Here is a 23,918-nt window from a genome sequence, read left to right as displayed (position 1 = left end):
TCCCAATCACGGCCGGCTGTGATACAGCCTGGAATCGAACCAGGGTCTGTAATGACACCTCTAGCACTGAGATGCAGTGCAATAGGCTGCTGTGCCACTCAGGAACCCATTGTACAGTCTATAGGCCAAATTATAAACAAAAGGCTAGCTGCCAGGCCCTTACTGAAGCCCATCCACAGCGTGAGTAACTTTGGGTCTGAGGTGCAGAGCCCGTAGTTTAGTGGTAATATGTCTCGCTCAACTGGAGACCGGGGCTCAATCCCAGTCTCCACCGTTCCTACTGTTATTCCCGCTTGCCTGTCTCCTACTGTTTCCAACTGTCTAAATAACATGAAAAGAAACTCAGCAAAAGAAACGTCCTCTCACTGGCAACTGCATTTATTTTCAGCAAACTTAACATGTGTAAATATTTGTATGAACATAACAAGATTCAACAACTGAGACAAACTGAACAAGTTCCACAGACATGTGACTAACAGAAATGGAGTAATGTGTCCCTGAACAAAGGGGGGGGGGGGGGGTCAAAATCAAAAGTAACAGTCAGTATCTGGTGTGTCCATCTCCTCCTCATGGACTGCACCAGATTTGACAGTTCTTGCTGTGAGATGTTACCCCACTCTTCCACCAAGGCACCTGCAAGTTCCCAGACATTTCTGGGGGGGGGGGGCTAGCCCTCACCCTCCAATCCAACAGGTCCCAGACGTGAGATCCGGGCTCTTCGCTGGCCATAGTAGAACACTGACATTCCTGTCTTTCAGGAAATTACGCAACGAACGAGCAGTATGGCTGGTGGCATTGTCATGCTGGAGGGTCATGTCAGGATGAGTCTGCAGGAAGGGTACCACATGAGGGAGGAGGATGTCTTCCCTGTAATGCACAGTGTTGAGATTGCCTGCAATGATAACCAGCTCAGTCCGATGATGCTGTGACACACCGCCCCAGACCATGAGAGACCCTCCACATCCATCCCGCTCCAGAGTACAGGCCTCGGTGTAACGCTCATTCCTTCGACGATAAATGCTAATCTGACCTTCACCCCCGGTGAGACAAAACTGCGACTCTTCAGTGAAGAGCACTTTTTGCCAGTCTTGTCTGGTCCAGTGACGGTTGGTTTGTGCCCATACGCGACGTTGTTGAGGCCTATAAGCCATCAGTCCAGCCTCTCTCAGCCTATTGCGGACATTCTGAGCACTGATGGAGGGATTGTGCGTTCCTGGTGTAACTCGGGCAGTTGTTGTTGCCATCCTGTACCTGTCCCGCAGGTGTGATGTTCGGATGTACCGATCCTGTGGACGTGTTGTTATACGTGGTCTGCCACTGCGAGGACAATCAGCTGTCTGTCCTGTCTCCCTGTAGTGCTGTCTTAGGCGTCTCACAGTATGGACATTGCAATTTATTGCCCTGGCTACATCTGCAGTCCCCATGCCTCCTTGCAGCATGCCCAAGGCACGTTCACGCAGATGAGCAGGGACCCTTGGCATCCTTCTTTTGGTGTTTTTCAGAGTCAATAGAAAGGCCTCTTCAGTGTCCTAAGTTTTCATAATTGTGACCTTAATTGCCTAACGTCTGTAGGCTGTTAATGTCTTAACGACCGTTCCACAGGTGCATGTTAATTGTTTATGGTTCATTGAACAAGCATGGGGAAACAGTGTTTAAACCCTTTACATTGAAGATCTGTTATTTGGATTTTTACAAATTATCTTTGAAAGACAGGGTCCTGAAAAAAGGAACGTTTCTATTTTTGCTGAGATATATATATATAGAAAGAAACACTGGGTCTCAGTAACTGTTCAATGGAGTGAAATAGAAGTCCAGAGCCAGTACCTTAAGTATTTTGACGACTACTTTTTCGTTGTTTGTGATGTTGATGGCTTCAAACACTTCGCTGTATTTGCCCCGGCCTAGCTTTCGCACCAGCTGGTAGTCATCTTGATTCCTGAGGGTCAGACAGAGAATAAAACAATGAGTAATATTCACAACAATGTTAAGACGGATAAGCCCACGATTCCACCAACAGAGTTAACACTGATACGGGATGATAAAGCTGGCAGATTCCAAGTTCTCAATTAGAACTGCAACACACCAGGGCCATGTTGTAGGTGGAATATTGCAGATAGAAATGTGATGAATAGAGCTGATGCGAGTCCTTACTCTACATAAGGCATGTTTGTTCTACTTCATATATTTATATGTGAACACTCCATTTCCACACTCTTGTGCCGTGCTCTGCTGAACATGGCCCAGATGAGGGAGCATGCCATAGCTAAATCTCATAGGGAGAATCTAAATTGCATACTCCTCACGTCCTTTCTCCTATCCCCTTTCTCAAAACCCATTGGATGAGAAAGCCAGAGGTCCCTTCCCTCTGACCTCCTCCAATAGGTTTTGAGAAGGAAGAGGATGCGAGTAGTACGTCAGTATGTCTGACACTGAATTGGGTAAGGGTGTGGTGCTGCCATGGACCAATCACATGGCTTGATGGCTAGCTCAGCTCACCCCCACTCCACAACGTGTGACTCGTAGTCCCAGTACTCCCGGGGTCTCTGTGTGTTCACGTCGGGGTAAACCCGGGATCGACTGGTGACTGGGCCAGACATGTTCAGGTGGACGCAAAGGCTGTCTCCTCAGGACCTGCGGGTCAGGGCAGAGAAGAAGACCATAGAAATGCATCAAACAGAGAGAGAAACACACACACGGATGGACTAGAGCTGTGAAGCCGCTGCGCTCCCATGATGCATTTCACTGGCTGCATCGACATGGCTAAAGGCATTTTTTTACTTAATTTTACCTTTATTTAACTGGGCAAGTCAGTTAAGAACAAATTGTTTTCAATGACGGCCCAGGAACTTCCTTGTTCAGGGGCAGAACGACAGATTTGTACCTTGTCAGCTCGGGGATTCGATCTTGCAACCTTTCGGTTACTAGTCCAATGCTCTAACCACTAGGCTACCTGCCGCCCCATTTGAAAGAAACACTGGGTCTCAGTAACTGTTCAATGGAGTGAAATAGAAGTCCAGAGCCAGTACCTGAAGTATTTTGACGACTACTTTGTCGTTGTTTGTGATGTTGATGGCTTCAAACACGTCGCTGTATTTTGAATCCTATGGCCTACTTTGAGTCCAGACACCTATATCAGCTATAGGTTGAGCTATAGTGTGGAGCAATATGAAACGGGTGTTTGTCATCACGGCCAATCGTAGAATCTTAGCCTATCCATTCCAAACGGTCACCATGTGGGCGCTTATTCAGGATTTTTTATTTAGCAGGATAACTTCATTAATATTTGTGCAAATTGGTTTTCTGCTACTGAATCAATGAACAGGGAAAAGCATGGCCTCTAGCTACATGTAAATAGGCAAAATAAAAGACCACACTACAAGTTTGGTTAATTCAAGACGTTTTTCCGCCAACTTTAGCATTTCACCAACTTTTCTTTATATATGAAAGGTATTGCCAGCGACAAAGCCTCTACTTTTATTTCCGCCAACCAACCAATGCGGTAAAGTTTGCCTACGGCTTAGTATGAAATGTTGCCGTAATGCTGTGGTGGCATTAGCAGCACTACTTTCTTAAGCCCTTGATGGTTGCTAAGCAGCACCCGTTACTACTATCCTCCTGGCAGTTCTAAACTTTGCGAGCCATGTCACTTCACCCATCTCTTTGCATAGCCCACCACATGCACGATTTTCTTAACCACAACTGGACAAATGCATAACGAATTACTGTGGGAATAAATAATAACCAAATTACTAAAATATTGGAATAAAGTAGACCAATGCAATGAAGGCATCAACTTGTTGCTTACTGAAACTCCCAGTCATCCAATTGTTATAGAACATTTAAAAACACTAGCCTACCCATGTGTGGTCAACTATTTCAGCACCGTTTCGCGCTGCTTTGAGAGAAGTGTGGGATCTTGATAAAATCAATTAATGTCCGATTTTCCTTCTCACTGAATCTACATATTGGTTAGTTTACAACTAGGCTCTGGAAATGTTAGTTATATTGACCTGAGTGGCGTCACCAGAGTGGCGCAGTGGTCTAAGGCACTGCATTGCAGTGCTAGCTGTGCCACTAGAGAACCTAGTTCGAGCCCAGCCTCTGTCACAGCCGGCCGCGACCGGGAGACCCATGGGGCGGCGCACAATTGGCCCAGTGTCGTCCAGGTTGCGCGAGGGTTTGGCCGGCAGGGATGTTCCTGTACCATCACGCACTAGCGACTCCTGTGGCGGGCCGAGCGCAACGCCAGGAGTACGGTGTTTCCTCCTACACATTGGTGCGGCTGGCTTCCGGGTTAAGCGTGCGTTCATTATTTATTTTTAGAGCCGCATGGGGCTACTGTGGTGAGTAATGAATCATACTTTTTCCAGTATTTGGGAGCACAGACTATTGGTCTTATATTAGGCATTTTGACTGTTGTATTAGTGAATTCCATTCCGTATGTAGGCTTGTTATAACCATTTGCGTTGCACAACCCCATCCCGCAGAGGCTATAGCCAGTAATAAATGAGACAAAACATTGATTGTCTTGGCTAGAACCTGTCCTGATTGAAATAGCCAAGGGGTCCCAAATGGTCAAGACTATCTATAGCCTATTCTTATGGCCAGGTCTGTTTTCCCTATCAGTCACTGCACGTGCTTCAACAATTTTGTTGAAAATGTATTTAGAGGCGTGTGAGCTAAGGTTTCTTTTTAAACGCAAATAGAGTACTACAACTATTCCACAAGACACCAGTACCCAACATTTGCCTAAATTGCAATGCCTACAAGTTGAAATATATATTTTTTTGTAAGATATGCTAAAGAACTTGAGAATTTAGATAATTTTGAATACACACATGGATTTCAATAAACATATGGATAAGACAGTTCTATTCTCTGATTTAGTTCCTATTGCAACTCAGACAAATGACAATGGATGACATAATGACTGAACTGAATGAAGGATTAATTAAAATGTTCAAATATGTTGCACGCATCATGCATGCCCTCCACTTTATTTGGCTAGTAGGTAAATAGACCTACAGTCGGGTATAATGACTATGGTTTCATTCCTCCAGAAGGGCATCTTCTGAGGCGTGCTTTTCCCAAGGCACTGCATGGAGATCACAAGCTCTTCAACTAGGCAGCAGCGTCGCGATGGAGAGAATAGCCTATACGGAGACTACCTAAGACCACTGCAACAGAGATATTGTAAAGTGTGGGAATAAGCTTATAACAGACTTAAGACTTAACCTTAACCTCTACATTGTTCATTTCACAGTACATATGTTCATGACACAACTCATGTAAATCATATCAAATTAACCCCTCCTACAGAATATGCTTTGGCAAGAATGAGAGATGAAATAAATAATCAAAATATTGAGTGGCAAAGACTCCAGTGGTCATACATATTTCATAGATTCAACAAACATTTATTATTCTGTTTAATTATTCCTGGTAGATACTACTGGTTATGATTGCAAACAGAGCCCAGAGAACGGAATGGTGCAATATTGAATAACTTATATTTTGATAAGGTGCATGAATGGCGATGTCCACGTCACCCAGAGATATGCCCATACTGTAGAGGTACACCTAGTGGACTGAAACTTCACTGTTGTAGGCATAACACAGCTAATGCCATCTAGACTTGGGCTGGCAAACAAATCCATGACATTAGCTACCTAAACATGAAGTCAACTCAACTGAGATTTATCCTGCATGTTTTCAAGTTAACTCATTGCAGTTTCATTCATTCATTCATATATTATACATACATACATACATACATACATACATACATACATATACTGCTCAAAAAAATAAAGGGAACACTTAAACAACACAATGTAACTCCAAGTCAATCACACTTCTGTGAAATCAAACTGTCCACTTAGGAAGCAACACTGATTGACAATACATTTCACATGCTGTTGTGCAAATGGATTAGACAACAGGTGGAAATTATAGGCAATTAGCAAGACACCCCCAATAAAGGAGTGGTTCTGCAGGTGGGGACCACAGACCACTTCTCAGTTCCTATGCTTCCTGGCTGATGTTTTGGTCACTTTTGAATGCTGGCAGTGCTTTCACTCTAGTGGAAGCATGAGACGGAGTCTACAACCCACACAAGTGGCTCAGGTAGTGCAGCTCATCCAGGATGGCACATCAATGCGAGCTGTGGCAAGAAGGTTTGCTGTGTCTGTCAGCGTAGTGTCCAGAGCATGGAGGCGCTACCAGGAGACAGGCCAGTACATCAGGAGACGTGGAGGAGGCCGTAGGAGGGCAACAACCCAGCAACAGGACCGCTACCTCCGCCTTTGTGCAAGGAGGAGCAGGAGAAGCACTGCCAGAGCCCTGCAAGATGACCTCCAGCAGGCCACAAATGTGCATGTGTCTGCTCAAACGGTCAGAAACAGACTCCATGAGGGTGGTATGAGGGCCCGACGTCCACAGGTGGGGGTTGTGCTTACAGCCCAACACCGTGCAGGACGTTTGGCATTTGCCAGAGAACACCAAGATTGGCAAATTCGCCACTGGCGCCCTGTGCTCTTCACAGATGAAAGCAGGTTCACACTGAGCACGTGACAGAGTCTGGAGACGCCGTGGAGAACGTTCTGCTGCCTGCAACATCCTCCAGCATGACCGGTTTGGCGGTGGGTCAGTCATGGTGTGGGGTGGCATTTCTTTGGGGGGCCGCACAGCCCTCCATGTGCTCGCCAGAGGTAGCCTGACTGCCATTAGGTACCGAGATGAGATCCTCAGACCCCTTGTGAGACCATATGCTGGTGCGGTTGGCCCTGGGTTCCTCCTAATGCAAGACAATGCTAGACCTCATGTGGCTGGAGTGTGTCAGCAGTTCCTGCAAGAGGAAGGCATTGATGCTATGGACTGGCCCGCCCGTTCCCCAGACCTGAATCCAATTGAGCACATCTTGGACATCATGTCTCGCTCCATCCACCAACGCCACGTTGCACCACAGACTGTCCAGGAGTTGGCGGATGCTTTAGTCCAGGTCTGGGAGGAGATCTCTCAGGAGACCATCCGCCACCTCATCAGGAGCATGCCCAGGCGTTGTAGGGAGGTCATACAGGCACGTGGAGGCCACACACACTACTGAGCGTCATTTTGACTTGTTTTAAGGACATTACATCAAAGTTGGATCAGCCTGTAGTGTGGTTTTCCACTTTCATTTTGAGTGTGACTCCAAATCCAGACCTCCATGGGTTGATAAATTGGATTTCCATTGATTATTTTTGTGTGATTTTGTTGTCAGCACATTCAACTATGTAAAGAAAATAGTATTTAATAAGATTATTTCTTTCATTCAGATCTAGGATGTGTTGTTTAAGTGTTCCCTTTATTTTTTTGAGCAGTATATATATAAAATAACTCACCCTGTCTTTCAAAGATATTTTGATTTTTACGAATTAACTTCACAGATCGTCATTGTAAAGGGTTTAAACACTGTTTCCCATGCTTGTTCAATGAACCATAAACAATTAATGAACATGCACCTGTGGAACGGTCGTTAAGAGACTAACAGCTTACAGACGGTAGGCAATTAAGGTCACAGTTCTGAAAACTTAGGACACTGAAGAGGCCTTTCTATTGACTCTGAAAAACACCAAAAGAAGGATGCCAAGGGTCCCTGCTCATCTGCGTGAACATGCCTTGGGCATGAGGACTGCAGATGTGGCCAGGGCAATAAATTGCAATGTCCATACTGTGAGACGCCTAAGACAGCACTACAGGGAGACAGGACAGACAGCTGATTGTCCTCGCAGTGGCAGACCACGTATAACAACACGTCCACAGGATCGGTACATCCGAACATCACACCTGCGGGACAGGTACAGGATGGCAACAACAACTGCCCGAGTTACACCAGGAACGCACAATCCCTCCATCAGTGCTCAGACTGTCCGCAACAGGCTGAGAGAGGCTGGATTGAGGGCTTGTAGGCCTGTTGTAAGGAAGATCTACACCAGACATCACCGGCAACAACGTCGCGTATGGGCACAAACCCACCGTCGCTGGACCAGACAGGACTGGCAAAAAGTGCTCTTCACTAAAGAGTCACAGTTTTGTCTCACCAGGGGTGATGGTCAGATTCGCGTTTATCGTTGAAGGAATGAGCGTTACACCGAGGCCTGTACTCTGGAGCGGGATCAATTTGGAGGGTCCGTCATGGTCTGGGGCGGTGTGTCACAGCATCATCGGACTGAGCTGGTTATCATTGCAGGCAATCTCAAAGCTGTGCGTTAAAGGGGAGACATCCTCCTCCCTCATGTGGTACCCTTCCTGCAGGCTCATCCTGACATGACCCTCCTGCATGACAATGCCACCAGCCATACTGCTTGTTCTGTGCGTGATTTCCTGAAAGACAGTAATGTCAGTGTTCTGCCATGACCAGCGAAGAGCCCGGATCTCAATCCCATTGAGCACGTCTGGGACCTGTTGGATCGGAGGGTGAGGGCTAGGGCCATTCCCCCCAGAAATGTCCAGAAACTTGCAGGTGCCTTGGTGGAAGAGTGGGGTAACATCTAACAACAAGATCTGGTGCAGTCCATGAGGAGATGCACTGCAGTACTTAATGCAGCTGGTGGCCACACCAGATACTGACTGTTACTTTTGACCCCCCCCCCCCCGTTTGTTCAGGGACACATTCAATTTCTGTTAGTCACATGTCTGTGGAACTTGTTCACGTTATGTCTCAGTTGTTGAATCAAATGTTCATACAAATATTTACACATGTTAAGTTTGCTGAAAATAAACAGTTGACAGTGAGAGGACATTTCTTTTTTTGCTGACACACAGTGTTACACGTGTTCAGGGAGGTACTCCTCACATGCCATTTGGTGTATGTTTATTTTGTTGGGGAGATGACACTGCCAAAACTCTGAAAGGTACTATTGTATGTATTTCAGTCATGTTTCACACAAGGATTTCCTTAGGATCCTAACGATACGCATGTTCAACCTTTTGGCAGGTATCTGGCTCCATACAAAAGCATGCATAGGTTGTGAAATATAAACACATGCTTTAAATAATATCAATCTATATTTTCAATGTATCATGATGAAGTTACTCAACATAAACAAGTTGTGTGGGAAAAATGTCCTTTATATTTGATTCTGTTATATTCCATATTATTCTTAGCCTACTATAAAATATGTATTGACTATGATCAGGGTAGCCTAAGTGTGTCTTGTCTGTTTAATGAACAAAATAACTACTGAGTTCCTGTGCATGGCACAGCCACGTAGCATATAGACTGCACTGACCAGTAACATAATTCAACTGAAAATATGCCATTATATTATTTTGAAAATACATTTAGTTTTATGTTTCTTAGGACCTGCCCATAACCATTTAATAATTATTTATTTGTGATGATATATACATACAATGGACTTATTAAAATAAACATCCACCAACATGGACCCACGTCTACTCTCACTCCTAAAGTTGCCAGCATGTGCACAGAAGATAAAAGGCTTATCTAAGCAATAATGTGGTACAAACGAGACAGTATGAATTGAGCGCTAAAAAATGGTTTACATTTTTTCAGGCAACATACGGTAAAGTCTGTCTGTAAAAGGTATATGGTAACTGTGTGCCACTTCCATTTTAAAAACAGCAACAGCAAGGGAGGGGAGGGGAGTATCAAATCAAATGTATTTATATAGCCCTTCTTACATCAGCTGATATCTCAAAGTGCTGTACAGAAACCCAGCCTAAAACCCCAAACAGCAAGCAATGCAGGTGTAGAAGCACCTGCCTAAGTATCACTGCCTAAGTTCAGAAAAACACGAGACAGCCACTCTGTCCTGTGTGAAGAATGAATTCTGTGCAGCAGACCTAATGGTATAATACCTGCAGCACACTATAAGAACTGTAGGATTGGGAATTGTCAGGGACCTCACAATACAATATTATCAGGACACTTAGGTGCCGTTACGATATGCATTGTGATTCGGTGTCGCGATTCGATTTTCCAAAGCATACTGCTCACTATAGGCCTATGTCAGCTGCAGAGAAACAACATTTGTTTTGATCAGTCATGTAAATAAAATGTATGAAAACAAGTTAGTTCACTATTTACAGAGAAGTTGACGGAGGTACAGCAGACAAGTGCAACCCAGAAATAAATACATTTATAATACCTTCAAATAATATTGCAATATTCAACTTCACAGATTCCCCCACCACTAAAGAACAGACCCTTCTGTCCTTTCCTTCAGTGAAAGTTATTGACCCTTATTTCACCCTGTAGGCCTATACAAGCTAAAGATGAAGCATCACAAACATAATTGATTAACACGACGATAATAAAGTTCAGTAGTAGTATGCTACAGAAATCATTTAAGGAAACGTAGGTTAGATCTTCATAATAACAATATATTATTCCTAACTGTTCCATTGTCATTACTGCAACAAAGGGAAACACTCAACAACAACAAAAAAAAAAATCACACAAACCCATATTGCCTCAACATGACAATGGCACATAGTATCACAATGGCTTCACATACCAAAACTTGAAACTAGACACATTCCACTCAAATCAAAACACCAAAGCCACTGCGCATAATAAAAATTTAACAAAGACTTGTGCATTGTATGAGGTGAACCAGAAACAACAGCTATTGTGTTTTGCAGCATAACTTTTTGGTTAGAATACTGTTCCAGAGACTCCAAGGCCCCCGTTTCCAACACACTACCTTAAAGTGAGCTGTCTTGTTAAACAGTACCATAGCTAAACTAACTTCAGATCACATGCTCCTCTCAAAGTTAGAGCCAGTCACAAGGCCTGTGCCAGCACGTAAGGCAGATCTTTGTTCCCCTGATAGATAAAGGTGAACATATAACAATAGGGAGTCGAATCTAAAATACCAGAGACATTCTACACACACCAAAAAAAAATGTAACTATGCAAAGGGATCTTGATCTCAGTATTTGGGACTGTCCCATATGAGACCTAGACTAGAACAAACATAGGCTACATTTGATTTTCGTTGAAAGACTCAAATTATTGCATAGGCCTAGAAAAGATAGCAGCTGGCTTTCAACAATAACAAGGGCAGAGAGAGGGGCATTAGCCTAATGATCATGGGAGACATGATCCCTGAGAGTACACCTAGCCTATATTGCACCTGATAAATATAGATGCCCAGGTAACATAGTTTCACCTTGAATGGTGGGTGGAGGAGCTACCATTACAAACCAAGATGTGATACACGGCCCAAAAAATGTGATGGGGCCTGGGACACAGACCTTTTAAAATGTGGCTACATGAGTCATACCAACATATTAGCTATTATTATTGTGAACTCTGGTTACACTTCCTTAATTTCCATATCAGAAGTTACTGTTTGTAGAGTGCTGGACCTAATTGAACACAGAAAGCAAACAAGAGGCAAAAGATAGCTACCTTGCTAGAATTCCCCTGTAATTAGCTGACTAAACTCAACTCCATCAGAAACTTCTTTCACCATGGATTTGAGTTTAGTCAGCTACCCTGTAATAGGCTACACATAGCCAGAGCTTGAGTCAGGCTTGTGATCATTCAAGAAATTGATGAGCTGTTAATCATATGGATTTAATTGCTTCTAGACAGAAACAAGTTGTATTATTTTAATTGAATATTAGTCAGACAAGAGACATAGCGCAAATTAGCTAGGTAGCTGGCTAGCTAGATAACTTGCCTTCCAACAAAATGTCCTCTTTAGCTTCACACGCAACATCAGAATGTCAGCTGTCAAAATGTAAACCCAACTATCTAGACGAGTTGGTCAAACACCTGTACAAGATACAACAAAGGTAATTCAATAGACCCCTAAAGATAGCTTTCCAACTAATCTTGGCTTGAATTATAGCTAACGTTAGCTCGCTAGCTATTGATATATTCATCAACTAACCGGCTAGCTAACGTTAAATATCTAGCTAACTAACAGTTAGCTGGATATTCACTAACGCTTTGCTAGTTCCAGTAGTATCTATAGTTTTACATTTTAAAAAAAATCTGTAAAAGGTTCAAACCCATTTAAGGCTAGCACTAGCTCCATCAACATTGGTAGTTATACTTGTTACGAAAAAGCACATTTAATTGATTATCACACGGTAATCAGGCCACAAGCATGGTGTTTTCCTAGCTAAATAAAGTGTGGCTCTGGGACTTATCGACGAGGCTAGCTAAAACCGGTGGTTCAGAATAGTAAAAAAAATGTCCACATTGAGATTTTATTAATGTTAAAGCTAGTGTGTGTATTAGCTACTTCAATATTCTTACGGGAGTATAATGTCATATTTCTATCCCGGTGCCTTGGTTACGCCTTGCCACACAACCATAGAAGATAGTTAGCTATAGTAGCTTGCTAACGTTAGCCGCTCACCAGCAAGCCGTGGCCGGGGGAAAACTCCCAGTAGTTCACAAACTATAGTACCGCATTCATTCCACGAGATGATAACATGCGCGCGATACAACAAGTGTTGAAAGCTACACTACAATCTAAACATTCTGATTTTTTCTACGCAAAAAGGGGCAATTAAACGGGGGTAAACTAGATTCAAATATACAGTATATTACCTCTCAGAGCTTCGGATTGAAAATATGGCGACGCCGAACACCGGCAACCAGTTTGCGATAAAGGAAGGCAGTTCCTCGAGACTTCCACTCCTCGGGGGTGGCGCTTGTCTGCATTTCATTTGATGGTCACTATTCGGGGTTTCCCAAACACGATCCTGGGGCCCCCCATGGGTGAACGTTTTGTTTTTGGCCCTAGCACTACACAGCTGATTCAAATAATTCAAAGCTTGATAATGAGTTACTTGAATCAGCTGTGTAGTGCTAGGGCAAAAAACTTAACGTGCACCCAGGGGGTGCCCCAGAACCGAGTTTGGGAAACCCTTGTAGACAAGTAGGCTAGTAGTATCCAAGCAGGTCAGAATAGAGCCAGGGACTAAGCAACATCACAACAAGCCCCACACTGACATTTTTGGCAGTGAACAAAATGTTACCACAAGGCTGTTAGCTTGCCAAGCAAAGTACTCGCTCATAAAGCTAATGCATGTCTTCAGATATCAGGCAAGGACACATCATCCAAGCATTGTTCATTGAACATCACTCTCTTTCTTGGTCAAATGGCCCTTACACAGCTTGGAGGTGTGTTGGGTCATTGTCCTGTTGAAAAACAAATGATAGTCTCACTAAGCGCAAACAAGATGGGGTGGCGTATCGCTGCAGAATGCTGTGGTGGCCATGCTGGTTAAGTGTGCCTTGAATTCTAAATAGATCACAGACAGTGTCACCAGCAAAGCACCCCCACACCATCACACCTCCTCCTCGATGCTTCACGGTGGTAACCACACATGTGGCAATCATCCATTCGCCTACTCTGCATCTCATAAAGACACAACGGTTGTAACCAAAAATGTACAATTTGGACCATCAAGACCGAAAGACAGATTTCCACCGGTCTAATGTCCATTGCTCGTGTTTCTTGGCCGAAGCAAGTCTTTTCATCTTATTTGTGTCCTTTAGTAGTGGTTTCTTTGCAGCAATTCACGCAGTCTCCTCTGAACAGTTGTTGAGATGTGTCTGTTACTTGAACTCTGTATTTATTTATCAGCATTTATTTGGGTTGCAATTTCTGAGGTGCAGTTAACTCTAATGAACTTATCCTCTGCATCAGAGGTAACTCTGGGTCTTCCTTTCCTGTGGCGGTCCTCAAGAGAGTCAGTTTCATCATAGCGCTTGATGGTTTTAGCAACTGCACTTGAAGTAACTTTCAAAGTTCTTGACATTTTCTGGATTGACTGACCTACATGTCTTAAAGTAATGATGGACTGTCATTTGTCTTTGTTTATTTGAGCTGTTCTTGCCATAATATGGACTTGGTCTTTTACCAAATAGGGATATCTTCTGTATACCACCCCTACCTTGTCACAACACAACTGATTGGCTGAAAAACATTTAGAAGAAAATAAATTCCACAAATTAACTTTTAACAAGGCACACCTGTTAATTGAAACACATTCCAAGTGACTACCTCATGAAGCTGGTTGAGAGAATTCCAAGAGTGTGCAAAGCTGTCATCAAGGCAAAGGTTGGCTACTTTGAAGAATCTCAAATATAACATATATTTTGGTTTGTTTTACACTTTTTTGGTTACTATATGATTCCATATGTGTTATTTCATAGTTTTGATGTCTTCACTATTATTCTACAATGTAGAAAATAGTACAAGTACAGAAAAAGTCTTGAATGAGTAGGTGTGTACAAACTTTTGACTGGTACTGTAAATCCAGTGCTGTTGCGTAACACAATTTCCCAAAAACAAAGTGTTCTCTGTTTGTACCATAAAGGGAACATGAGTACTTTTTAGATAATCTAAATAGATAGAAATTCCTAACTAGTCTGGAGATATCATATGTTATAGGTGTTACCTTCATAAATGGGTGTTGAACATGTCACTCAGCACAACCCAAAAGACAGGTAAGTCTCTGTACTGCTCATTAGAGTTGGTGAGTCCACAGATTATAGAGTCCAAAGATTATTCCCCATCACAATAAAGACAATGCATCATGATTCCGGTTAATTCTAGGCCTATGTGTGACACTTTAGATATTCAATACCATCCCCAGTTGAATAAATCCTGTCTGGTATGTGCTGGTGGAAGGGTCTAATTTTTCATGGTGATGAGAGCTCTGAAAATTGCGGCTGAATTATTATAGGCAATTTCTAAAGTTGGCACCGAACGATTTTATTCAATAGTATTTGAGAGGACACTGGAGACCCAAGAGTGTTGTGCTCTTGTCTTCTGTCATCACATTGTCTTCAAAACAGATTTTTACAGTAAAAGTCGAGTAAATCAATATGTTGTCTTGAAAAATAATATTGTGGTTTGCAATTAATATCAAGAATAACGTAATCCCCCCCCCACACACTTTTTTTGTGAGGTGAGACCTTAGTAGAGGCCAGTGTATAAGGTTCATACTCAAGGATTTGTATGTTGTTTAATAAACAATACATAAAAAATAGTGAAGGTCAATGAGTTCCGTATAATGTGTTTACAATCTCATGAACTTTCCCTAAGAGGGGTCACTGCCACTGTCATTGATATACAGTACTGTAGTCTTCTTATTTTCTTACTGTATGACGATCCCTAATTAAAAGTGAAGTTGGGTCCCAGTCCTTTCAGTGCTCGGGATGGAACCCTAGTAGTCCATTGCACTCATGGGCTTCCTCCTCCCTATGCACATGTAAATCTGACCTTACCAGCTTTCAAAGGCTTTCCAGGCCAATGTTTGCCTTGAAAAGACAGCTCCCATCGGCCTGATCAGGGGATCCATAATGTGAGAGAGAGAAAACGGCTAATCATCCTTTTACACTTAAAGAGAGAAATCCTTTTAGTGAGAGCAGACAGAGGACTCCTTTGATACCTGGGCCAGAGCAGGCCTAAATACCAAAGCAAGGGGACGTGTGAGATGTAACTGTACTACAGGGGGACTACTTTCTCCCATTATCAGTGCTCTACCTCTGTTCTGCTCTGGAGAGGAGCCTTCCTTTTTGCGTCGGCTCCCCCATAGAAAGCCAGGAAAGGTAAAACCCAGATGGTTAGACTTCCTGTCTTGTCTGAGGACGGCCAATTCATTTCCATTGGCATTTGTTCCGTCTGATAAAAAGCAAATAACCCAGCCGATCGGATGACGGCGGTGGACGAGATGCGAATGGGGGGGGGCTTACAGGGGCATTAGTCTTAGCTGCATGAGCTTGTGAAATTGACCATGTCCGCGCAGGTAGTGCTGGATTTCTTTCTCATCTTTTTCAGGTTATTTTGGATGCACATGGGGCAAACCTTACCGCAGTCTGGGGCTCAAATTTGCCTTTCATTCTCCAGAGAGCAATGTCAGTGTTGCCATTGTATTCAGACTGGGGAAATGAGTTCACACACAGCTTCTGTACTCTAATTACTCTTATTCTCTACTTGTGAAATTGCTATCTGCTGGAGACGGTTTTCATTCATTAATAGCTGGTTTTGTTGAAATAAGTTCCATAATATTTTCACACAACATTGGATTTGGCATACGTGTATTAAAGGCCTGCATATACTACACTCTTAGAAAAAAGGGTTCCAAAAGGGTTCTTGAAGGAGGAATAGAGTTCTACCAATAGCTGTTTTGATCAAAAGATGGGTTCTTTGTAAGTCAAAGGTTTCTACCTTGAAACTTTAACATCCCAATAACTGTTTTTGGAATTAAGGGTTGTTTGATGATTCTTTGGAAGGCAAGAAGGGTTCTACATAGAACCATATACAATATTTCCCAGCATGCTCTATTGCAGGGGGATTTCAGAATTGTTTGTTTTACTGTAATATATGTGTTTTTGCATGCACATTGGTTGGTTGATTCATTTTATGCTACACAAAGATACATACCATCTAAACTCATCCAATCTGATAGTAATTGGATTTATTGCACCCATTACTGAGATGGTTGTTCCAGTTTAGATGATTGAGGTAGTCTCAGAATTCCAGCTTCCCAACCCTGGCAGTCATTCTGACTGAAGGCAGGATGCAGATGATTAACAATTCCACTTGGTGGATAGCTGGATTCCAAATGGAATCACGCATCACTTTGCAACCCAGCATAATGTGACTTGCAGGCCTGATTTTGTATTTGTATTTATTAGGGATCCCCATTAGATGTTGCCAAGGCAGCACCTGCTCTTCCTGGGGTCCAAACACATTAAAGCACTTACATTACATATAAAACAAAAGATAAAACAGTATCATATAACATTATTACACCACTACATATCTACAATACAACATGTATAATACCACCATACAACACTATTACAATTTATGTGTATGAGTATGTCTGTACCTTTGTGTGTGTCTCTTCACAGTCCCTGCTGTTCCATAACGTGTATTTCTACAAAACTACAAAACTGATGTGGCCTGTAAACCAGGAGATTCCTAACACCAATGTGTTAGGGTATAACTAGGCCTTATGATACATGCAATGTATTGTCAGAAATAATTACATTTTAAAGGATTCTAGGAAGGATTCTAGAGGATTCTAGGAAGAACCTTTAGATGATAAAATGGTTCTCAGGGGAACCCTTCATTGAAGATTCTAGACAGAACCCTTCGTAGAGGGTTCTAGGTAGAACCATATACAGTCGTTTTTTAAAGAACCCTCATAGTGGTTCTAGATCCCTCTGCAAAGGGTTCTACCCAGCACCAAAAAGGATTCCCCTATGAGGATAAACCGAAGAACCCTGTGTGGTTCTACTTAGCACCTTTTTTTCTAAGAGTATATCCTTAGGTCAGTCAGGGCCTGAGGCCTTCTCCATAACTCTACATACAATAGTAACTATATACTGTAGGCTACCCTGAGACCACGAAGTCTGCATTGTAAGGCGAGATTCTACTTCCACGTCCACTGCACTTAAAAAGTGCACTCAGAAAAAAGGGTTCCAAAAGGGTTCTTCGGCTGTCCCATAGGAGAACCCTTTTTGGTTCCAAGTAAAACCCTTTTTGGTTCCAGATAGAACCCTTTTGGGTTCCATGTAGACCTCTCTGTGGAAAGGGTTCAACATAGAAACCAAAACGGTTCTACTTGGAACCAAAAGGTTTCTACCTGGAACCAAAAAGGGTTCTCCTATGGGGGCAGCTGAAGAACCCTTTTCGGTTCTAGATAGCACCTTTTTTTCTAAGAGTGTTGTATAAGCTACTGTACATAGCGAGTTTGAAGAGGAATACCACAGGATAAGATCTGCCTGTGCCAAGCTAAGACTGTTGTTAAGTTTGATACAATCTTGGTTAAGTCTATCAAGCCCATCTATAGAAACTAGGTCCTTGGGATTATGTTTGAATGAAACAGACCCTTGTAACCTTATTTCACCAACTTTTTGGACCAAAATCAGACTGTTCCTCCTGACCTTCACCTAGTCTGGGTTTGCCTTACTTAATTACTTACTTACTTACTTAAATTTCAGTCTAGGATCCCTATTTGGGACCAGGGAATTCCCCTTATCGAGATGCTGCCGCCCACTAGCCTAAAATGCAGGAAGTACACACATTTCTCAGGAGAAGCAGTGTGTGTAATCCTGGCCAGGTAGTCTGGTCTGGACAGAGGCTGTTCAAAGCTTCCCATCATCAGGGCTATGTCCCAAATGGCACCCTATTACCTATTAGTGCAATACTTTTGACCAGAGCTCTATGGGCCCTAAGCCCATTCTGTTTTCCACCTTAACCTTGCTTCTTGGCACAGGTTCCCAACACCCCCTCAGACAACCACTGTAGCGTAGAGGCTGAACTTTATAGAGACTGTAGTGCAACGTCTCCTTCAGATAAAAAAACACACACAGAAAAGAGAGGGAAATATGATGTTAGAAACACCCTCACATAACAAAAGGTTTCTGGGATATTTAGATGTGCCTTTGAGAGAATACATGTAGGTAGGAGACATATGAATCTGTACATTAAGCCACACAACTAATGAAACCTAATAGGCATGACACTGTTTTTTTCTTCTTTCACAGGTTTTCCACAATAAGCAGGCCACTCCTCCTTCCATCTCCAATGGGCTTTGGGAAAGGTATAAAAGCGCCACAACCATCTTCTGCGTCAGGACCAGTTGAAGTGCAATATTGAAGCCTGTACTGTACGATTCAGGATCCAGACTCTAACCTCAAGGCATGTTGACCAGGTAAGTGTATTATCGTTAATATGATTTTGTTTAAGGTTAAGTGTATGATGCAGAATGTGACATGTCATCATGGACCCTAAGGCTGCATTTACACAGATGGCCCAATTATTATATTTTCTCCAATTATTGGCAAAAGATTTGTTCTGATTGGTCAAAAGATCAATAATTGGGCAAAATATCAGAATTGGGCAGACTAAGTGCTGTTTTTTTAGTTTACATCTTTCATTTGAATGATTTTTACATAACCGGGGCGGGAGGTAGCCTAGTGGTTAGATGGTTGGGCCAGTAACCGAAAGGTTGCTAGATCGAATCCCCGAGCTGACAAAGTAAAAATGTGTCGTTCTGCCCCTGAACAAGGCAGTTAACCCACTGTTCCTAGGCCGTCATTGTAAATAAGAATTTGTTCTTAACTGACTTGCCAAGTTAAATTAAAAATAAATGTAAAAAATATATATATATTTTTTACACACTTTACCTCTTTTTGATACCACTATACCTTCACAATTTAGACTCTTTTTTGGGGTTCCAGGGTTTTTCAATAGAAAGTGGATTTAAAACGCCACATTAGGATGGATTAGGTATTTTACAATGGCCATGCCATACACTGATTAAAGAATCAGGTCTACCCTCAGGTCAATGGGAATAAGTTGTGGATAATATCAGAGATCCTTCGGTTGGCACCTTAACTAAAATATTCCTAAAGCAGCCTGTTGATTACAAGGATTTGGTGTGTGATTGGAAATTAGAATTCAGAATAACAGATGGTCAAAAAATCACTGAGACAGTCATAAAGTCAAAGAGCCTGAAACAGAGAAGGCAGCTGTGTCGAGGCCATTGCTTCTTTAACTAGTCTGCAATTAGCATTGGTTTTTAAAATCCAATTTTGAATTTCTGTTTCCAGGAATTTTCTCATCCTCTGCTCTCTGGCAGTTCTGCTAGTACAAGCTGACTTCGATACTAATAACAGTAAGTGTTGGCAATGATGATTGAATACAGAAAAACAGATGCTGAATCAAACAGCATGTACAATAACATTAGCATAAAGTAGTTATTAACTGTTATTAATGAGTTACTAACAGTAACTGTGAATGGTGGTTACAATGTGTGCTTATGTGTGTCTCTGTGTGACACTTTCAGATCATGCTGCCCAAGCCATGTCCACAGGTATTCTGAGAAATGTTCTGATTTTGCCTAACTCCCATGTTGACCTTTATGTGACTTTGAAAATCATTTTTATTCAGTCATTTGTATATTGAAATTGCACTGCACTTACCCAGCCTACTTGCTTGTAAATATCCATTGCTATTTTGATCTTGTTATTTTTTAAATGTGACTTTGTCTGTATGTATCGTGATTGCTGCAAAATGAATTGCCTCTTTAAGGACATTAAAGTTGTGTGAATCTGAATTCTATGAATAGACTATGTAAAGAAAGGCCCATTGCTACCTGATTCTGAACCACACTCCCTTTTCTCACAAACAGATAAGGACTCAACCTCGGAGGAAGCTCCAACTGGTAAGAGCATCAGAACCTCATTGGCTAACTCTTTACAACCAGTGCTCAATATGCCTGTAGTCTAATCCATAATCTGTGGTCTATGTGTTCTATATACCCATTCATAACGGTAATCAGTCTGTGGTCTATATACCCGTTCATAATGGTAATCTCTGCTTGTTCCACAGAGAGCATAAATGCCATCTCCTCGGATCAGCCTAACGGTGAGCACAGCAGGGGGGGGGGGGGGGGTGTATGATGTCCTACCTATGGGAGAGGGAAAGGTCTAGGCATGGGGCAAACTCTGGAAGGGAGAGTGCGAGTGCACACTTCAGGAAGAGAGTGGATTACTGGGACGAAGCCTCTGATCCTCTCTAAATAAAGGTGGGTCTTGTAGTTTTTACTAACCCAGGTCAGATGGTTGTTTGTCTGCTGATGTGACATGAGACTGGTTATTTGAAAGTCAAATAAATCAATTTTCTCAAGAAAGCGGGAGGAAGCTACAATAGTGGTGTAACTATGTTGACTCTTGAGTGTGTCTAGCATAAACAGGTAAACCATGCCCACTGAAAGTTAAAATTAGCTGAAAAAACGAAAATGTTCATCTTCAAATCTATGACAAAGATGTGATGTTAAATGACTAGTTCTATAACATACTGCCTGTCAACTTTGTAACAGCCTGTTCTTGCGAGAAATTTAGGTTCTGTTCTGTGCATGGACATTCTGGAGTGTTCCTGAGTCACTGTCACAGGAACAAATATATATATATTTTTTCCCACTGGAAGTGAGCTATGGGAAGGGCTAAACAGACCAACTAGCCCAAATCAAAAACTGACCTTTAACCCTTAACTTAACCAAACCCTTAAACCTGTCCATAACCCTAACAATAACCTGAACCAAATTTGAACAAATTCTGAGATTATATATCAGTTTGCACGTCAGAAAAGTCTGCAGAGCCCTTTCCATGACTCATTAGAAAAACAGGAGAGATCCTGGAACCTTTTGTCCTGCATCGCCATCTAGTGGTACTTCTTGTATCCTGCAACATTTCCTCATTATAGTGAAGCTTGATGGCAGTCAGTAACGCAATCCATAAATGTTGAATCCATAAATGAGACAATATAGCTGGTGATACTGTTTTTTATGATGCATTTTTTCTGCAATTTCTTTATAGATAAACCACAGTATTACAATGAGGGATTGCTGGTAGGGGCTTTTTTAATGATCTGTTGCAGTATAATTACAGTTTGTCAAAAAGCACAAGATTAAACACAATAAAATATGATGTCTTTAAAAGAAACAAAACATTATTCAGACAGAAAATGTATGCCTTGCTCTGTAACATGTCAAAACGTCTCATCTTAGATGTAAGCAGCACAAGTGAAGAGGTTAGACAAGATGATGAGTTTATGTCATTCTGTATTCACAATAAAACCATTGAAAGAATACTGGTATAATAACAATTATCAATTAAGAAATAAACATCATTGTGAGGATATCTAAAGTATCTGTTCATAATTTGTCTCCCTACAGCTCCTAAACCTAATGGCGTCACTGGACCTGGTAGGTATCCTTTTGTTATGTGTAGGAATATAACCCGTAGACCTATGGGTTCCATTTAGTCTCAAATGTATGCCTGGGGAGAAGAAAATAACATTACTATGAATGTGCTTTCATTCCTTATTGTAGGTGTTGCAGCAAACAGTGTTGAGGACCAGGAGGGTAAGAGACCATATTCAAACAGGGACGCACCATGCACACACACACACACACACACACACACACACACACACACACACACACACACACACACACACACACACACACACACACACACACACACACACATTTTTTTAATTGTTTATTTTAAGTCATTTAGCAGACGCTCTTATCCAGAGTGACTTACAGTTAGTGCATTCATCTTAAGATAGCTAGGTGGTCACAACCACTTATCACAGGCATAGTAAGTACACTTTTCCTCAATAAAGTAGTTATTAGCAAAGTCAGAGCTAGTAACGGGGAAAAGTCAAGTGTGAGTCTTAGTGTGTTGGGCATGAGGAGGGGGTGCGAGGGGGGGTGCTGTGGGATTATTTAAAATACTCTTCGAAGAGGAGTGAGAGGGCCAAAAGACCAGAGGTGGCAGACACACACACACACACACACACACACACACACACACGTTTGTTTTGCTATCCTTGTGGGGCTCAAACAATTGATTCCCATTCAAAATCGTAATCTACCTAACCCCTAACCCTAAACCAAACCCCTAAGCCTAAAATAGCCCTTTTCCATGTTTTACTATCCTTGTGGGGACGAGAAACACACTCACACACACACTTTTTCAACACAAATCATAAATACCTCACATGAATCATTCCAGATATTTTAAGTGGACAAAAATGATGAATATTGAACCAATCAAATGTGTCTAATGTTCCACAATTAAGTTTAACATTTCCTTATCTTTCAGAGGATGAAAGCTCAGATGAAGGTCTGAAAAAAAATTATGTTCCTCCTCCTCCTCCTCCTACGCCTCCTCCTCCTCCTCCTCCTACTCCTGCTCCACAACAAAACTCAGGAAAGTTAGTTGGGCCAGCAGGTGGGAACCGGAGAAAGGCCCCAGCCCCACAACAAAAGAGGAGATCACGACCCTCCCGCCGTCAGCAGTGAAATGCCAAAAAGACACACAGAGGCAAACATTTACTTTTAGTTAATTGCATAGAAGAAGAAACATATTGTATCCAATTACTGTATATGCCATAACATGAACGTGTACAGAACCGTACTCGCATGATGAAGCTGCTTTGATGTATCTTGAGCAGCAGAACAGTCAGCAAGACATGACATATTGTTTACTGTTACGTCTGTGGAAAAACTCAGTGGTATGTTCAATACAAACTCATGGGCATTTCTCTGTGAATAAAATGTAGGATTAAATGAACAATGTATTGTGATGACATAAAACCAGGCCTAATATCATAACTGACCTTGACATTAAGAGCCGCTGAAACTGCTCTAAATTCACCAACCTGTTTCAAAATAGCAAGGACCTCACTCCCATGAAAATACCTCAATTTCTAAAAGAGCGCACACATCGCACCAAATGTCGATCGCCGTTCGTTCGGCGTGGTGTGTTTTATGGACCACTTGCCGGTGGGCGTCTGACTGCCAACATTTTCGCGTGGTTTGCACTCGGTTTGCAAATTACAGCTGGCACTCTGTTCAGAGGTGCTAAGTACTCTCGGCTGGCAAACGCTACCGGTGTGTCAGTGCCTTTAGAGAGACTCTTGCTATTTTGATCATGAGCCAGTTGGTGGAAATATGGAGTTACAAACTAGCAATACAAACTGTTGTTAGCTAAAGTGAAAAGACTAGATATTCTTTACAGAAAAAGGCTAAAGAAACCCCATAATTTCTCTCAGAGTTGAGGAGGATACCTTTGACTGATGCTGCCTACCCAAAGACTGTTATACTGTCCTCAGTCAGCATATCTTTTAGTGGATAGCCTTTCAAAACAACCCTGCTCTCGAACACAAAACCAGTGTTTCAATCAAAAGTGTTTCTTTCTTTTTTGTTATTGTCATTTTTATACACACAGTATTCAACACATTATGTATGAAACATGTTTGATGAATATCAATTTCAAAACATGTTTAAGTGTAAACCTCTGTATCTTACATCATATCTTTCTAAATAAACTTCTTTGAGCAAAGTGA

At 42.1% G+C, this 23,918-nt stretch overlaps 2 protein-coding genes across 4 annotated transcripts in view; one reads left to right on the top strand and one right to left on the bottom strand.

Annotated features, from left to right (window-relative positions):
• The window catches only part of zgc:86598 (Casein kinase II subunit alpha), a 20,437-nt gene extending 7,678 nt beyond the window's left edge, over positions 1-12,759 (bottom strand). Inside the window, exons 1-3 of one of the 3 annotated variants that reach the window (XM_014142712.2) lie at positions 12,578-12,759; positions 2,497-2,631; positions 1,825-1,936 (exon numbers count right to left, since the gene is read on the bottom strand). In XM_014142712.2, the coding sequence (XP_013998187.1) occupies positions 1,825-1,936; positions 2,497-2,597 (213 nt within the window). In that variant the 5' untranslated portion in view covers positions 2,598-2,631; positions 12,578-12,759. Of the gene's footprint in view, positions 1-1,824; positions 1,937-2,496; positions 2,634-5,025; positions 5,178-12,577 lie in introns of those variants that run through there. The other 2 variants (XM_014142713.2, NM_001141340.2) reach the window with 2 other exon arrangements.
• Positions 11,615-23,918, top strand: si:ch211-133n4.6 (formin-like protein 2). Its single transcript, XM_014142725.2, has 9 exons — positions 11,615-11,811; positions 18,542-18,708; positions 19,610-19,674; positions 19,846-19,872; positions 20,191-20,223; positions 20,391-20,426; positions 21,736-21,765; positions 21,892-21,924; positions 22,673-23,918. The coding sequence occupies exons 2-9, from the start codon at positions 18,698-18,700 to the stop codon at positions 22,870-22,872; spliced, it is 435 nt and encodes a 144-aa protein (XP_013998200.1). The 5' UTR covers positions 11,615-11,811; positions 18,542-18,697; the 3' UTR covers positions 22,873-23,918.

Source organism: Salmo salar, chromosome ssa14 (assembly GCF_905237065.1).
Source record: "Salmo salar chromosome ssa14, Ssal_v3.1, whole genome shotgun sequence".
In the NCBI taxonomy this organism is placed as follows: domain Eukaryota; kingdom Metazoa; phylum Chordata; class Actinopteri; order Salmoniformes; family Salmonidae; genus Salmo; species Salmo salar.
Note: the sequence above shows the minus strand (reverse complement) of the source record. Positions and strands in the feature narration are given on the sequence as shown.

What these genes read in the sequence shown, in the direction of transcription:
- si:ch211-133n4.6 (XM_014142725.2), top strand. An exon ending in TGACTTCGATACTAATAACA is followed by an intron (nt 19,675 to 19,845) that starts GTAAGTGTTGGC and finishes TGACACTTTCAG; the next exon opens with ATCATGCTGCCCAAGCCATG. An exon ending in TAATGGCGTCACTGGACCTG is followed by an intron (nt 21,766 to 21,891) that starts GTAGGTATCCTT and finishes TCCTTATTGTAG; the next exon opens with GTGTTGCAGCAAACAGTGTT.